The 16,240-nt window shown below is 42.2% G+C and overlaps 1 protein-coding gene across 1 annotated transcript in view; it reads right to left on the reverse strand.

Moving 5' to 3' along the window:
* GUF1 (GTP binding elongation factor GUF1) overlaps nucleotides 1-16,240 on the reverse strand; it is an 839,924-nt gene that overhangs the window by 282,713 nt on the left and 540,971 nt on the right. The window contains exon 11 of the mRNA XM_044061397.1: nucleotides 13,583-13,715. Within this exon, the coding sequence (XP_043917332.1) occupies nucleotides 13,583-13,715 (133 nt within the window). The remainder of the gene's footprint in view (nucleotides 1-13,582; nucleotides 13,716-16,240) is intronic.

The following is a 16,240-nucleotide window of genomic DNA, read 5'->3' on the forward strand; positions in this document are numbered from 1 at the left end:
ACCACACCTCCAGCCTCACACAGACCTACTAAACCAGCACTGGCAAAAAATACACATGAATACACAAAATCATACTCGGAGGCTCTAAATAAAAACCTGCAAAAGTATCACAGAGCTCCAAAGCAGACACCCAGGAAACCTGCACTTCCCGTCACAAACCAGACAACATATAAAACACAAAATCAATGTGCCGCACAATCACAGCCCTTAAGGTGAAATAACATACCTAACACACTAGTAATAGGTGACTCAATAGTCAGGCACACTGACGCCCCACTCACTAAGCTGGACAACTAGGCTGGACAAGGAGAAGGTTACTGTTAGCTGCCTGTCGGGAGCCAGAATCCCCCACATAACACAAGCACTCAGGTCACTACAGAACTAGTACAAATATGACTCTGTCATTGTTCATGTTGGTGTGAACGACCTGAGCCATACCTCCCTGGACTACATGAAAAGAGACATGGAAGAGTTCTCTAATCATGTAGCCCAGGCGGGAATGACCCTGACCCTGAGTAGCATCCTGCCCTCACCAAGAATGATACCTCAGTATAAAGAAAAAATGATCAATTTCAACAATTGACTAAACTTCTGGTGTCATTCAAAGGGGATCCAGTGTCTGTCAGCCTGGGATGACATGCTCGACAAGCCGCGTTGCTTCACAAGAGACAGCTTGCACTTGTCACCCCTTGGCTTTCGAATACTGGCCAAGGCTCTTGCTGCCCCCATAGTGCCTTTTTTAGGCAAGGTTCAAAATTCAAAACCACCTCCGTAAACAGCACAAGGAAAAAACTGAGGGTTATGCTACTCAACGCCATAAGTTTAAATCTCAAAATGCATGCACTTGAAGCACTCTTAAGTATGGAGAATGTCAACATCTGTGCAGTAACTGAAACTTGGTTCAAGGCTCCAGAGAGCACTCCAGCACTACTGGGCTACAACTCATACCACATATTTCAGCCACAGAACACGGACCGAAACACAAAAGGAGGGGGTGTATCCATATTCATCAAGGATACCCACACCTCCAGGTTAGTGGCGCAGCATGATACCTCTAAGATCATCCATGTGCAACTAACATCGGGCAAATCTGCAATGCAAATTGTGGCCTGCTACAGATCACCCTCCATGACCCAGGACCACCACTCCGCCTTTCTGGAGACACTGGAAAACATGAAGGTCCTACTGAACACCCTGATCTTGGGAGATTTCAATTACCCAACCATTAACTGGGAAAACTACTTGAGTACAAACTCCCACGCTCAGCGCTTCCTGGAATTTATCAACTCAAATGCCCTGGATCAGCTGGTAAACTCCCCTACCAGAAGCCACAACATATTGTACCTGGTCATCACCAACATGGGCGACAGGTGCTCCGTACCGGAGGTCATCCCGTTACTGGTTAAATCAGACTATAAACTAATCACCCTGGATGTCCACACCCCACCACCACCCCAACCAAGGAAACCACAGTGAAAAACTTTTCTAAAGCAAACTTCACCTTACTTAAGGCAGAGGTGGTAAGTTTCACAGCCCCCCACGCTAAAGGATAACACTGCCCAAGATGTAGAATCCTTTACAATTGCACTCTATGAGCACCTACAAGGATGCATGGATCGTGCCATCCCTAGCAAAACCAAGACTCACTCCCCTAAGAGAAGGAAACCAGTCTGGTGGACGCCTGCCATAAACAGGTTATACAACAAAAGGAGGAAACTAGTTCAGAAAAAAAGCAAATCCCAAGAAAGAAAGACATCCCTGATCAGTATCGGTAAGAAACTAAGGACCCTCATAACATTATCTAAGGCTAACTTTGAAAGAAAAATAGCCAAGGATTCGAAAGATAACCACAAAGCCTTCTTTAGCTATGTCAAGAATCTAAGTGGCAACTCGCAGATATGCTCTGAGATAGTGCAAAATAGCACAAAATATACTGAACCTACTGATGTTGCCAACATACTGGCAGATAAATTCAGTGCAAACTTCACCTCCCTCTCATCTTCAAAAGGGCCCACAACAATACTGGAAAAGTGTAGTGTCCCAGAAATCACAGAAGTACAGGTGAAAAAGAACAGTTTTGTACCTACCATAAATGTAGATGTTCGAGTGCTAATACAGCTGCAGTCATTACAGATGGGTTCTCCTGCTGTCAGGCGGGTCCTCGGTCGGCCGAATTCCAAAGTCTAGGTCCGGCGTCGGTTGTAGTCGCTTCTTTCCTGACGTCAGTGCGAGAGGGGTATAAAAGAACCAGCCGACGCCATTTTCTTCAGTCTTTCTTGCCCCAGATGTCAGGTGCCCCCAGAAGGAAGGCAATACCTAATTTTAGATATATATATATATATATATATATATAAAATGCAATGCATAATAGTCAAAAAACAGTAGTTGCAAGCAAATACATCATAAAAGAATAACCCCAAACAGGTTGTATGAGGAGGTGTAGTCACTAGGCCTGTCCCAAGAGGGGAAGGAGGGAGGGAAACCTGGACTGCAGCTGTATTAGCACTCGAACATCTACATTTATTGTAGGTACAAAACTGTACTATGTTCATCGTGCATACAGCTGCAGTCATTACAGATGGGTAGAATCCCAAAGCTAAGCAAGGGGTGGTAGGCACTAGGTGGAACTGGGAGGAGCCAGAATGCCCTGCAAAACTGCAGTGGCAAAGCCTGCTCTAGTTTTGGAGTATAAAGGTAGGTGGTAGTGTTTAGTGAAGGTATGCACAGAACTCCAAGTGGCTGCTTCCAAAATATCTTTGGTAGGAACTCCTCTGAGGAAGGCTGCAGAGGTAGCTGTGGCCCTTGTGGAGTGGGATCTGATGCCTGCAGGTACACATTTACCATGAAAAGAGTAACAAAAATGTATGCAGTGGCCTATCCATTTTGAAATTTTCTGTTTGGAAATTGGCTTCCCTTGAGCTCCTGCAGCATAGGACACAAAGAGTTGTTCAGATTTTCTGAAAGGCTTTGTTCTGTCCAAATAGTAACGCAGCTGTCTGTGGATGTCCAAGGAATGAAGCAGCCTTTCCCCTTTGTTTTGAGGGTTAGGGTAAAAGGTAGGTAAGTGTATGGCTTGATTTAAAGCTACCCTGGATACCACCTTAGGCATAAACGACGGGTTGGTTCGTCGGGGAAACTCTGTCCTGATGGAAGATGATAAAGGGCTGCACAGCCATGAGGGCTTGTAGTTCTGAGACCCTACGAGCTGAGGTAATAGTCAGAAAAAAAGCTGTTTTCCAGGACAAATATTGCAAATCCGCTGAGGCAGCTGGCTCAAAAGGAGGCAAGGTTAACTTTTCTATTATGTAATTAAGATCCCAAGCAGGAATTGGTTGTTCCCTTGGAGGTCTTATATTCTTAGCCCCTCTGAGGAACTGTCTTAAGAGTGGGTGAGAGAATAAAGATGGATCAGTGTTGTATTCTGCAGAAATGGCTGATGCATGGATTTTGATGGAGGAGAATGAAAGTCCACTGCTTAGCAGCTCAGCTAGATACTGTAATATTTGAGGCAAATTCAGTTTTCCAGGATCCTAGCCCTTTTTCTCATTCCAAGCACAAAACCGTTTCCATTTTGCGGAGTAAGCTTTTCTAGTAGATGGCCTTCTGGCCTGCAAAATGACATCCTGCACCTCCTTGGAGAGTAGGGTCTGTTGTGATGTTAAGGAATCTTCCATGCTGCCAGATTGAGTGTTTTCAGCTGACCATGAAGAGTTTTGTAGCTGTGCTGAGTCAGAAGAAGAGGCATTAGAGGTAGGGTCCATGGAGGAGAATGCGTCAGGCTCCTCAGGAGCGGGTACCAGTGTTGTCTTGGCCAGTCTGGAGCAATCAGAATCATCTTTGGTCTATCTGATCTTGCATTTAAAAGCACTTTGGGCAGTAGAGGAAGAGGTGGGAAGGCGTAAACTGTCAGTGCTGTCCAACTGAAAGACAGAGTGTCCACTCTCCAGGCCTTTGGATGAAATGTCCTTGAGCAGAATTTTGTTAATTGATGATTTTTGTGGGAGGCAAAGAGATCTATGTCTGGCCTTCCCCACGCTTGGACTATCTCTGCAAAAACTTGAGGATGCAACTTCCATTCGTGTGGATCTGTCATATTTCTGCTTAGGTTGTCTGCCAGCGTGTTTTCCATGCCTGGCAAGTACTGTGCTTGAAGCTCGATGTGCAACTCCAGAGCCATGTTCCAAAGTGACATGGCCAGCCTGCATCGGGGATATGAATGTGTTCCTCCTTGTTTGTTTATGTACAACATTACTGTGGTGTTGTCTGTCTTTATCAATAGTTGACTTGGATGCAGAAGGTCTTTGAAAGCTATAATAGCATTTATTACTGCTAGCATCTCCTTTTGATTGATGTGAAGGTGCTTTTCCTTTTGGGACCATTTGCCCTGAATGCACCGGTCTGTCATGTGTGCCCCCCAGGTGTAGTCTGAGGCGTCTGTTGTGATGACTTGATTTGCTTGAGGCTTGCAGAATGGTAGACCTGTGTTTGTTTGGCATGCTTGAGCCCACCATAGAAATTCCTTTTGCAAACATGGAATTAGTGGTATTATTGTTTCCAAACTGTGGCTGTGTTGAGACCATAGGTTTTTTAGGTACCATTGAAGTTTCCTCATATGCAACTTTGCACATGGGATGAGTAGAATACAAGATGCCATGAATCCCAGAGCCTGCAGGATTTTCCTTGCAGCAAGCCTGGTGCAATTTGCTAGTGTTTTGAAGTATTGAGTTAGTTGCCCCTGCTTCTCTGGCGCAAGATAGGCCATCTTGGTGTTTGTGTCCAAGTTGGCACCCAGGAAAATTATTTTCTGACATGGCGTTAGCCTGGATTTCTCTTTGTTGACTGTGTATCCCAGAGAATTCAATAACCGTGTTACATAAGCCACATGTTCCAGAAGTATGTGTTTGCTGTCCGCTTGGATCAGGCAGTCATCCAAATAAGGGTATATTTGTATCCCTTGAAGTCTGCAGTAGGCAATTACTGATGCCAGGCATTTCGTGAATACTCTGGGCGCAGTAGATAAGCCAAAGGGCAATGCAGAGAATTGATAGAGGATTGAACCTGCAAGGAATCTGAGGTATCTTCTGCAGCTTTGTCTGATTGGGACATGCAGGTATGCCTCCTTGAGGTCCAATGATACCAGCCAAGACCCCTTGCCCAGCATGGGAAGAAGCTGCTGTAAAGTGAGCATCTTGAATTTTGGTACGAGTAGAAATGTGTTTAGGATGGATAAGTCCAAAATGGGTCTCCAATCTGTTCCCTTCCTTGGCACCAGGAATAGTCTGGAATAAAAACCTTGACCTTGTTCGTGAGTAGGTACCTCTTGAATAGCTTTCATGCCCATGAGCTTTGAAATTTGTATTTGAGCCTCTGCCCTTTGATTGTGTGGCAGGTTCGGCATGCCTCTCATTTTTAGAAGGGTGTGAAAATGAAATCTGTAGCCTCTGTTTATAATGTCCAGGATCCATTTGTCTTTTGTGACAATATGCCAATTTTTTGAAAATAATGCCAGCTTTCCTCCTAAGGGTGCTGCCATTTGAGCCTTGCTTGGCATGCAAAGGGGAAAGTCATTGGGTTTGCTTCCTGTATTGCTGTGAACTATCTTCGCCACCTCTTGGTGTTGGAGTTTGCCATTGTCTGCCTCTATACAATCCTTGCGATTGTCGTCTGCCCCTTGGGCGCCTGTATCTACCTCTTTGGGGTCTGTCCGTGGCTGGAAAGGACCAATTTTTTGAAGGCCAATTTCTACTAAAACGTGGTGGTTGTACCTGTAGAAAATCTTTAACAGTTTGCATAGATTTAGCTTTTTCTTCTATTTTCCTTAATACCTCCTCAGCATTAGCACCAAATAATACATCCTTTTGTAGAGGAGTATCTAGTAACTTAGCTTTGACATGATCAGGCAAGGTTTGTTCCCTAAGCCAGGCATGTCTATGTATGACTGATCCTGTAACAGCAGCTCTACTTGAGGCCTCTAGAGCATCATTACACATTGTAAGTTGTGCTTACCCACTTGTTCTGCACTATGCATCATATCCTGCAACTCCTTCAAATCTGGTTGTTCAGGTTGTGACATTTTACTTTTCAATTGTGATAACAGAAACTGTTGATATTTAAGCATATAGAACTGACAGTTTAAAGCCCTCATGGCTAGGGTAGCCGAGGTATATACCTTTTTTCCCCACCTTTCTAAGGATCTAGAATCTCTCTCGGAAGGTAATGGATTTTTAGCAGTAGAGACCTTCATTCCCTTGGGGCCCTGAGAAATGGTTTCAGGGTCAGCAGTATGGCTTTTGTAAAGAAACTGGTGTGAGTTAGGAACTCTGTAGTACCTATCAGGCTTGACTGGGGCTGGAGGCAGGGAATCCGGATTAAGGCAGGCCTCCGAGTAAACATCATCAAGTATGTCCAAGACAGGAGGTATCGCCAGAGGCCTGTGCTGAGGTAGCAAAAGAAATTCCCTAACCCTTTTCTTGGAATCTGAATAATCTTGGCCTTCCCAGTGGAAGTGTTCCCTCAAGGTATGCAAGGTTTCCCCGAATGAGTAATCCTCTGGGGGGGGAATACAGAAGGAATAGACTCCTCTGCATCGGAGTCTTCAAAAGGGGAGTAAGAATGTTCCTCATCAGAATGCTCTAAAATAATGGAGCCCTGATCAGAAGAGGGAGATTCTTCCTCCACTCTGGGTCTTTTGTCCGGTGGGGGTTGGGAACCCCTGATAAGAGTAATTAAATCCTCAGCCATTTTAAGCATCTGCTTTTTAGGCATGGGACCTGGAGATGGGCCCTGTGCAGCAGGTCTCTTGGAGTGCATGGCTGATTTAGACTTAGTAAAGGCCTTGATGGAAAAGGAAGAGGAAGGCCTGAAGACACCATGGGTGGAGGTAGACCTGTCCACATTATGAGGCTCAACACTAACAGTGGCTTCGGTATCTGTAGTCGGGGTGTGGGCCGAGGAACCGCGCCTCGGTTACAGAGAGACACCGCCGTCGGTAGTCAGGGGCTGCGTAGGCGCCTCGCTGAGAACCGGACCACGTGTAGTCTGTTTTGGCGTGGTGTCGGTGGAGGCAGTGGATCTCGCGTGTCGGTCCTTGTCCTTGCGTTTTTTGGACAAAACAGGAGTCGGATTCTCCGACGACATTATATAGTTAAAAGCTTTCCCAAAGTAGTGCTGAGCGAACTCCGCCCGACGCTTAATAGTGCGTTTATTGAAAGTAGCACAAAAGCGACAGCCCGAGACGTCGTGGTCTGGGCCTAAACAAGGTATACAGAGGGAATGGAAATCCTTATGTGGTATTTGCTTCCCACAAGAAATACAATTGTTAACTTTGACATCGGTCTGAGGCAAGAAAAGTTTCCCCAATGGGGTACTTAGCTTTAAAGAAGACTTTAGTTTCAAAATTTTCGTAATTTCAGGAGCTGGCCGACCGGCACTTGCAAACTGCTTCTGCTTCGGGCACCGCGCCACAAAAAAGACTGAAGAAAATGGCGTCGGCTGGTTCTTTTATACCCCTGTCTCACTGACGTCAAGGAAGAAGCAACTACAACCGACGCCGGACCTAGACTTTGGAATTCGGCCGACCGAGGACCCGCCTGACGGCAGGAGAACCCATCTGTAATGACTGCAGCTGTATGCACGATGAACATCAGCCCTTTCAAAAGTCAAAAACACAGCATTAATGGGGCCAGATGGTGTCCCAGGCTGTGTCTTGCATGAACTACAGAACGAACTAACCCCCCACCTAAACACGCTGTTCATCCTCAGCCTCTCCTCGGGCTACGTGCCCATAGAATGGTGCACAGCAATGGTTATTCCGCTCCACAAAGGAGGAGCCACAACTGACCCTGGTAACTATTGCCCCATAAGCCTGACTAGCCTGGTCTGCAAGGCTATGGAGTGCATCATCATGGAACTCATTAACAAAGACATTGGGAACCTCCAAACACTTGACCTGACCCAGTTCGGTTTTGTTAAGGGCAGATCATGCCTACTAAACCTGGTTGACTTCTTCGGGACAGTTACCAAGGCCATAGACGAGGGAAAGGTGGTTCACACAGCCTACCTTGATCTTGCCAAGGCGTTCAACACCATTCCTCACTCGGGTATTATAGAAAAACTCACCAGCCTGAACATAAACCCCTACGTCACAAGATGGGTTGCCAACTGGCTTACAGACAGAACTCACACGGTAAGAATAGCAGGCTCCAGGTCTGACTCTAAACCAGTCACAAGTGGTGTCCCGCAAGGCTCAGTTCTGGGACCCCTACTGTTCAGCATATATTTCTCAAAAGTACAGGCAAACACAGGAGGACTATGGCTAACCAAGTTCGCCGATGACTGCAAACTGGGAGCCATAATTGACTCTCCGGCTGACACGGGCATTCTCCAAAAAGGCCTTACTGAGACAGACACCTGACGTCAAAGTCATGGCCTCAAGCTAAATGCCAAAAAATGCATAGTCATCCCATTTGAGAAAAACAAAACACCCACGAATTACCACATAGTTGGCAGCCCCCTTAATACAGAACAGGTAATAAGAGATCTGGGGACCCAGGTAGATAGTAATCTCTTCTTTGACAATCATATTGCCAAAGTAGTTAGAAAATCCTTCTATGTAGCCCATCTAATTACTAAAGGGTTCACATCTAGAAATAAAGAGGTTATAGTGTCCCTCTACTCGTCACTCCTCAGATCCATCATAGAGTACAATGCCATGTTTGGGATGTACCTCACAAGACACTTCCAACAGCTGGAAAGACCACAAAAGCACCTCACCAAGAGGATTACTGGCCTCAAACATATGTCCTATGCAGCCTGATTGAAAAAACTCTGGCTGTATTCAGTGGCATATCGCTTACTCAGAGGTGATCTCTGCCTGACTTACAAAGCCATGTCCAACTCAGAATTGATGGACATGCTCCACTAAAGAAATCCAAGTCACTGCGAGCCACATGCTCTAGTGAGCTAAACCTCGCCACAACAATAAATAGAACATGCTGGAGGGATAGATTCCTGCCACAGAGACTCCCCATGCTTTGGAACAAATATCCTAACTACATTAGGCAGAGCCCCTCACTAACACTCTTCAAGAGAAGCCTTGACGAGTGGATGGGTAACAGAAAGTACACCCCTGGGATCACTTCATTGGCTCTACTTGACAGAGGCTCAGTTAATTAATCAATGGGGAGGCGAAAGCCAACACACTCTGGCTAGGCTTATCTAGTAGACCACAATTGCTGATGTTTCCCGGGATGTTTACGTGTGAATCCTGCAACTTTTGTAAATTTATTGAGGTAGGAGACACATTTGAGGTGAACGACCATGTCTTTAGATTAAAAGACAGATACAACTGTAATACCAAATTAGTAGTATATTTAGCAAAGTACCAGTCTTGCCCAGTATTTTATATAGGCAAGAGTGAGCATAATCTCCAGCAGCAAGTGTACGAACACCAGTACGCTATCAATAAAAAGAAAACAGAGAATGCATTGGCTACACATATAGGAATATTTCCAAACCATAAATTTAAATTCAAGATTATTGACCAAGTCAAATATGACATTAGGGGTGGTCCCATCTCCCTACGACTTGAAGAACTTGAACTTTATTGGCAAATTCACCTTAATGCATACTACTACCCAGGTATTAATGATATGTGCTCGATTAGATATCTACTTAAATTGAAAAGTTTAACTAGATGTCAGAATCTCCCTTCTAGCTATGTAACACAAAAATATTTTTTATATTAATTTTATATTAATATCATGAATAATATTAATCTCTAATAGTAACTTACGTTAGTAAACGTGATACCAGAATATTCAGCCTCAATTCTCCTTAATGGTCATAGCTAGACTGTGTATTTTTTTATATATATATATATATATATATTTTTTATTATTTTTATATAATGAATGCCATATTGTGGAATTAAGTGAATGGCATAGCATAGTATGAATGCCATAGATTTAGTAATATGATCATCATAGCTAGTTAAAATTATGTACTAACATCAAGTTAATTTCTTGTACATTTTAGTCACTGTTAATGGTGCCTAAATTTATTTCTCGAACTGCCAGCTGAGTTATTTTTCTGGGTTAGGCGATTAGCTATGAACCAGTATGAAATGTTGTAGTAAAAAAAGTTTGTAGTGCAGAATTTCAACAGTGTAATAGTAATTCCTTATAGGTAACCTTATTATTTAATATGTTTATTTGTTCTTGTTGTTTAAAGTATACCTATCAGCATACTTTACTTTTAAACCATAGCTTTAATCTTCCTTGTTTATGGTTGTCAGCATTGTTTTAGTTTTAAACAGTACTTTTTTCATAGTCTGTAGAACAGGAAGGGTTAACTACTGTTGCTGATGTCATCACAGCATGTGAGCTGATAGGCTCAAGCAAACCTGTACCTTGAATGTTTGCATCTGAAGAAGTTTGACTTTATTAAATGAAAAGCACTTTATGCACTTGGTTGCTTTCTGAAGCAGTTTTTTTTTCTACCCTGGTAATAATGGTCTGTGGTAATAAGGTTCAACATCAAAGGACTACATATCAATCAGTGCTGGCTCTGACATCCACTGCAAAATCTGTACCTTCAGGCATGAAAAAGGCACCATGAAGATTATAGCGGACATTATACCTAGAAAGTAATCCACAGAGAAAGCTTGGATCCTGCATGGTATTCTCACCAAGCTGGTTTGTCTCCTGAACTCGCATACCCTCTCTAAAAGTTGGGGGGATTGTAAAGTGTCTAGTTCTGCACTGATGAGGGCAGTTATCTGCATAACACTCAGCGATGGCTCCTTCCAAACTATGGAAACTTCAGATGACTGCCACCATGGAAATGCTGTACTGAAGGAAAATCTACTGGAGTCTTTGGATGAAACTACCAGAAAAAAAAAAAAAAAAACAATAGTGGTCAGGGAACACACACATATTCTTCTACTCCAAGGCTTTGGTTACCATTGTAAACACAGTGGCAACAACTCTTGGCACCAGCAGTAATGCCAATTCACAGCAAACTAGAGAAATGTTCAGAACTGACTCCAACATAATGGTTTTAATAAAAGACATTTATCATGCCCTGTAATCCTCCCCAGGCATGGTGGAGGAGCAAGGACACCAGCACTTGAAGGGGCCATTTAAATCAATATGTAACATATGTACTGCCTAGGGTTGCTGAAGTCCAGAGATGGAGAGAACTCATCTATCCTGTCTGGATTAAAGGGCAGGGAGGGCAAAGCATTTCCCAGAATGGAACAGCCTCTACAACCCCTATGAGCATCAGAGTCTGAGTGTGTCTCAAGAGCTCCTCTGTGATGGATCGCTTCTCCAGCAGAGTTCTTTCTGAAGGAAGACCAGTAAGTTCCAGAACATGGATGAAAACATTCCAGTCTGGAAACCACTGATCCCTTTGAAATGGTTCTTTAACTAAAATGAACTTGTAGAACAGTCCCCTCACACCATAGGCAAGTCCAGAATGGAATCAGGACTGTGAAGAAGCAGCCAAAAAGTTCACCACTTGGTTGAATTGGCTATCACTGGAAAGGGATATTGTAGGTGATGCTTTCTTTGGTGGCAGGGAGGCACCCCCTACTTTTGGGGATGGCTAAGGTTAGAATAAAGTGTAAAAGTAGGAGAAGGGAGATCATAAAGACTATCCTCAAAGACAACAGTCTGCTCTCACTGTAGAAGGTCAATGACCAGGCCCTGTATAGGCTGGCCAATGAGCTCTTCCCTCAAGAAATATGCATTTGCAATCTTATTCCTGAACTCCTCCATAAAACAGGAAATTCTCAGGCAAATGTCTGAGCATTTGGCTCTAGCTAAGGTAACTGCACAGTCAGTATTTATAGCAAGATATGAGAAAGCATACTTTAAGGCTTTAGACACAGTCCTTATAAGGTCCTCCCCAAAGGGGCACAGTCAGTATGCCGCCAGATTATTGGTGTTAACTGGCCCTAAAGGAAGGAATAACTTAAGGATCCTCAAGCTTCTTCCCAGAAACTTTGTAAAATATTTCTGGGAGATGAAAAAAATTACTTATGGCCATGTGAGCTATTTTTTAAGTGTGAAGGCCTCTCCAAAGAGAAGGACTTTTAGTGGACTCATTATTCTTATCAATCTCAAGAACAACCGCCTCATAGTCCCCTGACTGCTTTTAGCAGTTTAAATGCTAGGAAGTCCAGCTCCAACCGAATACATTTGGGAGCAATCCCCTATTTAATATCTTGCCACTATAACATATGAATGACATGATAGGTGTCAGGACACAAGGAACCGGCATATGTTGGAGACAGACAGAGAAAGTCCTGAACTATGCCTGGTGCTGAAGTCAGACTATAGTCCCAAAGGGTACAGGCCCCACACCTGGCTTGGTGCTGGCTTCAGACTGCACTCACAAAGGGTACAATTCTACATTTGCAACTCCAGCCACACATCAAATATTTGCTTGCTGTTAAGGGTACAGGCCCACACCTGGCTTGGTGTTGGCTTCAGATTGTATTCACATAGGGTACAATTCGCCATTTGCAACTCCAACCACACATCAAATATTTGCTTGCTGTTTAGCTCAGAGAGGGCAGCAATGACATGAAAGGACAAGAGAAGCAGTGCTCAATAAGCACCTGTTGTCCAGTCTAGGCATACAGAGGCTATCCTAGGACAGGGGTGCTTGTTCACCAGCACATGACATAAATGTTCACCAGGACTAGGCTAGTCAGCATCATGCTTTATCTGACTGACTAAGGGGACAAACACAAAAACCCAGGGTGCAACACTCAGAGAAGGAACCTGGGGAAGCACCTCCTTTAGTCCCCTCAATTTACAATTAGGCAGTGAATAAGTGAGACCGGAGTTCATGTTGTCAAGGTAAACTCAGACTACATTATGCTAAGTGAGATGGGAGGGGGCAGTTAAACACCTGATATACCTTTGAATGGCAAGACTTTGATCTGTTCTCCAAGCATTTGCCTTATGGCAGAGTACCAATCTATGTCTGGGAATACATGGAGGACCCCCTTGATGGCCATCATATTTTTGCTCAAGGAAAACTAAAGTGTTTTGCTACTGTGCCTATGAGTGTCAGGATTAAACTACTAGCATTTATGGCAGTTTTTCACATCAAGAGTGAAGCACCTTCATAAACAATAATGGCAATGCTGGTGTGGGTCTTGGCTTGTAATCTGATAGCTATACTGATATGTAGTGTATTATTGTTAATGTTCATGAATGCAGAGCACTCACTGATAACAGCAAAAATCAAAATCTAAACCATACAAGCAACAAAAAGGGGGTGTACAAACTTACATGGCAAGAGTATCACAGTCACTGTGTGCATCCGTATGGACATGCAGATATCCTATTTATTTATTTTGGACAGATGGTAAACAACACAACAACATTAACCCAATCAGGGACCCATCAGGTAATGCCCTTGATGTAAGATGGAGGAGTTTTTTTACTCATTCTCTTCACACAACTGCAGTGCCAATGTGTAGCTACATCATTCAGAGATACACATGCGGCTCATATGTGTCTACAACTTTTGGGCAAAAAACTGTAGCTGTATTACAGGAACATACCTTAATTAGCTTTGGGGAAGACAAAATCACCTTGTACGGCACAGTTGGTACAGTGAGAATAACAGCTGCATTGTACTCTTGTTCTAGACGTTGATTAAACACCTCCATGTGCAGAAGACCCAAAAAGCCCAGTCTGAAAAACAAACAAAAATATCTGAATGTCATTGAGTGCAGTGACATGTAGAAATTCTGATGACTTCAGAACAAAATTGTAAACTACTCCTCAGTGAAACCCAGTTTTATATCAGATAGTCAAAAATGTAGAAGTTGATGCAGAAGGACTGGAAATTATTTTTGGCCCACTTAGTTTCTATAGTAACATGACTGCAAAGGCTACTGATTTCTACACGAGTCGTTTCAACAGCCTTGCCACCACAAGAAAATTTACTGGTTGAATGCAACTCTAGTTTCCTGATTTTTCACTAAAAGACATACGACTTTTTCAAAATTATCCAATAGCCAAAAGGGGGAAGGGGAAACAGGGAAATGCTTCTCTCACCTCTTTATGACTTTAGTAATTATTTTTTCTAATTCTACAATTCTATGTCAACTAGGCTTAAATTTCAAAGTGGGAACTGCCCTTATCTATAAGAAATAGACACAGCCTAAATTAGAAAGCATAGCTACTGTGGACCTGAAAGAATGATGAAGAATAATGGTGTAAACGGTTCCACCAAAATAGCTGCTACATCTTTAGACTGGAATCTGCTTGAGCAAAAAGTGATATCACCTGGTTTACTTTTTCTCTTCCGTGATGTATGTTTACCATTCAAAGAAAAAAAAAAAAAAACACTTACACTTAAGCTGCACTGTTTGGTGCCTGCAATACATGCACACCATATTAATCCAACAGATTGACAACAACTGCACCTGGTTAACTTAAACAGTGTCTTCTGCTATAGAACACTATTGTCTTAACAAATGGGTTTAATATTACACTAAAGTTAGGCATGTCTGCTAATACTTTACATTTGTAACCAACTATTTTTGTTTGTTGATTTTAAAAGATTATACTTACATCCAATAATTTTAAAATATTATATTTATTATATTTAAATCCGTTAAAGGCATGCCAATAACATTATTGAACATTACATTTTAGAAATTAAAAGAGATTAGTGATAATGTAAAATTTGTAATGACATATACTTTACAATTACATTACAATGTTGTGTGATGATACATAATCAAGTTGAAATATATCTGCAACTCCATTTTGACTGAATCAAGCTTAGTACACATTTTTTGCATTCTTTCAGATCACACCTAAACCTCCTTGTGGCATCCAGAAATGTTTCTGGTCTGACTTCTTTAACTATGTGACTTAGCCAGCTAATAATAGGCAACATTAGAAAGGGAAATAAAAATAAAATTATTTTTGCAACCAGTCCGATGAACCAGAATGCCGTTTATTGCACAAAGACAAGGTACTAAAACAACTAAACTCTTTCGCCTGCAAGACATATAGGCTTCTTCAGAGTTGTCTTAGAATAATTACACAGTGTTTAAATACCATCAATTAAATGACCCCAACCAATCACAAGGGTGTAGTCTACATCAAAGCTGAATACATACTTGTTATTATCAAATGTAAAATCCCCACTCTACATAACTGTTAGTAAAAATCCTTCCCTTGTTTCCTTGTTTTCTACTAAGGAATCAAGTCTTGTCTTAATTTTAAAAATGATTTTAAAGAAATAAAATCATTCATACCAGGAGCTACTGAAGAATTTAAATGCAACTGCCAGTTAGATTATTTTGCTTCTAGAAGAGTTTTGCAATCCCCTCCCACCTTTTTCATTGTAGGCCACCTTATCTATTATAAAAAAAATGTTAACGACTTGTCTTTTAAAGTAGTGGATGTAATCAACAAATGTTGGCAATTTTGCTTTGAATCAGACACACTACTGAGGCTAGGGTCAAAACCCACCATGGTGTTTAGCAGAGACAGAAATATCAAAAATATGTTAGAAACAAAACACAGTATGGGAGTAGGGATGTACAGATACATTATGACCAAGAGTGGTGCCGGTAGCTCTTGTAAATACATTAATAATGGGCCCTACACGTATCTGTGACAAATACAAGTTACACACTGAAATGTAAAGGGAGATGCAATTGCAACTCCTCTATGGTTGTATATGTTGCCACCTGTCTTCCCTGCCCCAGGTTTTATGTAGGAAAAAACACCAGAAGATTAAAGGAGAGGATACAAGAGCATGTGAGGGCTATTAAAAACAGGGATATCCACAATGCTCTGTATCTACAGACTACCAAGTGTTTAAATTTTAAGAAATTTATTTTTTTTATAATAGATAAGGTGGCCTGCAATGAAAAGAGGAGGGGATGGCAAAACTCTTCTAGAAGCAAAAGAATCTGGCAGTTGCGTTTAAATTCTTCAGTAGCTGCTGGTATGAATGATTTAATTTCTTTAAAACCATTTTTAAAATTAAGACAAGACTTGATTCCTTAGTAAAAAACAAGGAAACAAGGGAAGGATTTTTACTAACAGTTATGTAGCGTGGGGATTTTACATTTGATAATAATAAGTATGCATTCAGCTTTCATGTAGACTACACCCTTGTTGTGATTGGTTGGGGTCATTTTAATTGATGGTATTTAAACATTGTGTAATTATTCTAAGACAACTCTGAAGAA

This window comes from Protopterus annectens, chromosome 2.part0, assembly GCF_019279795.1.
Source record: "Protopterus annectens isolate FY-2018-M chromosome 2.part0, PAN1.0, whole genome shotgun sequence".
In the NCBI taxonomy this organism is placed as follows: Eukaryota; Metazoa; Chordata; order Ceratodontiformes; family Protopteridae; genus Protopterus; species Protopterus annectens.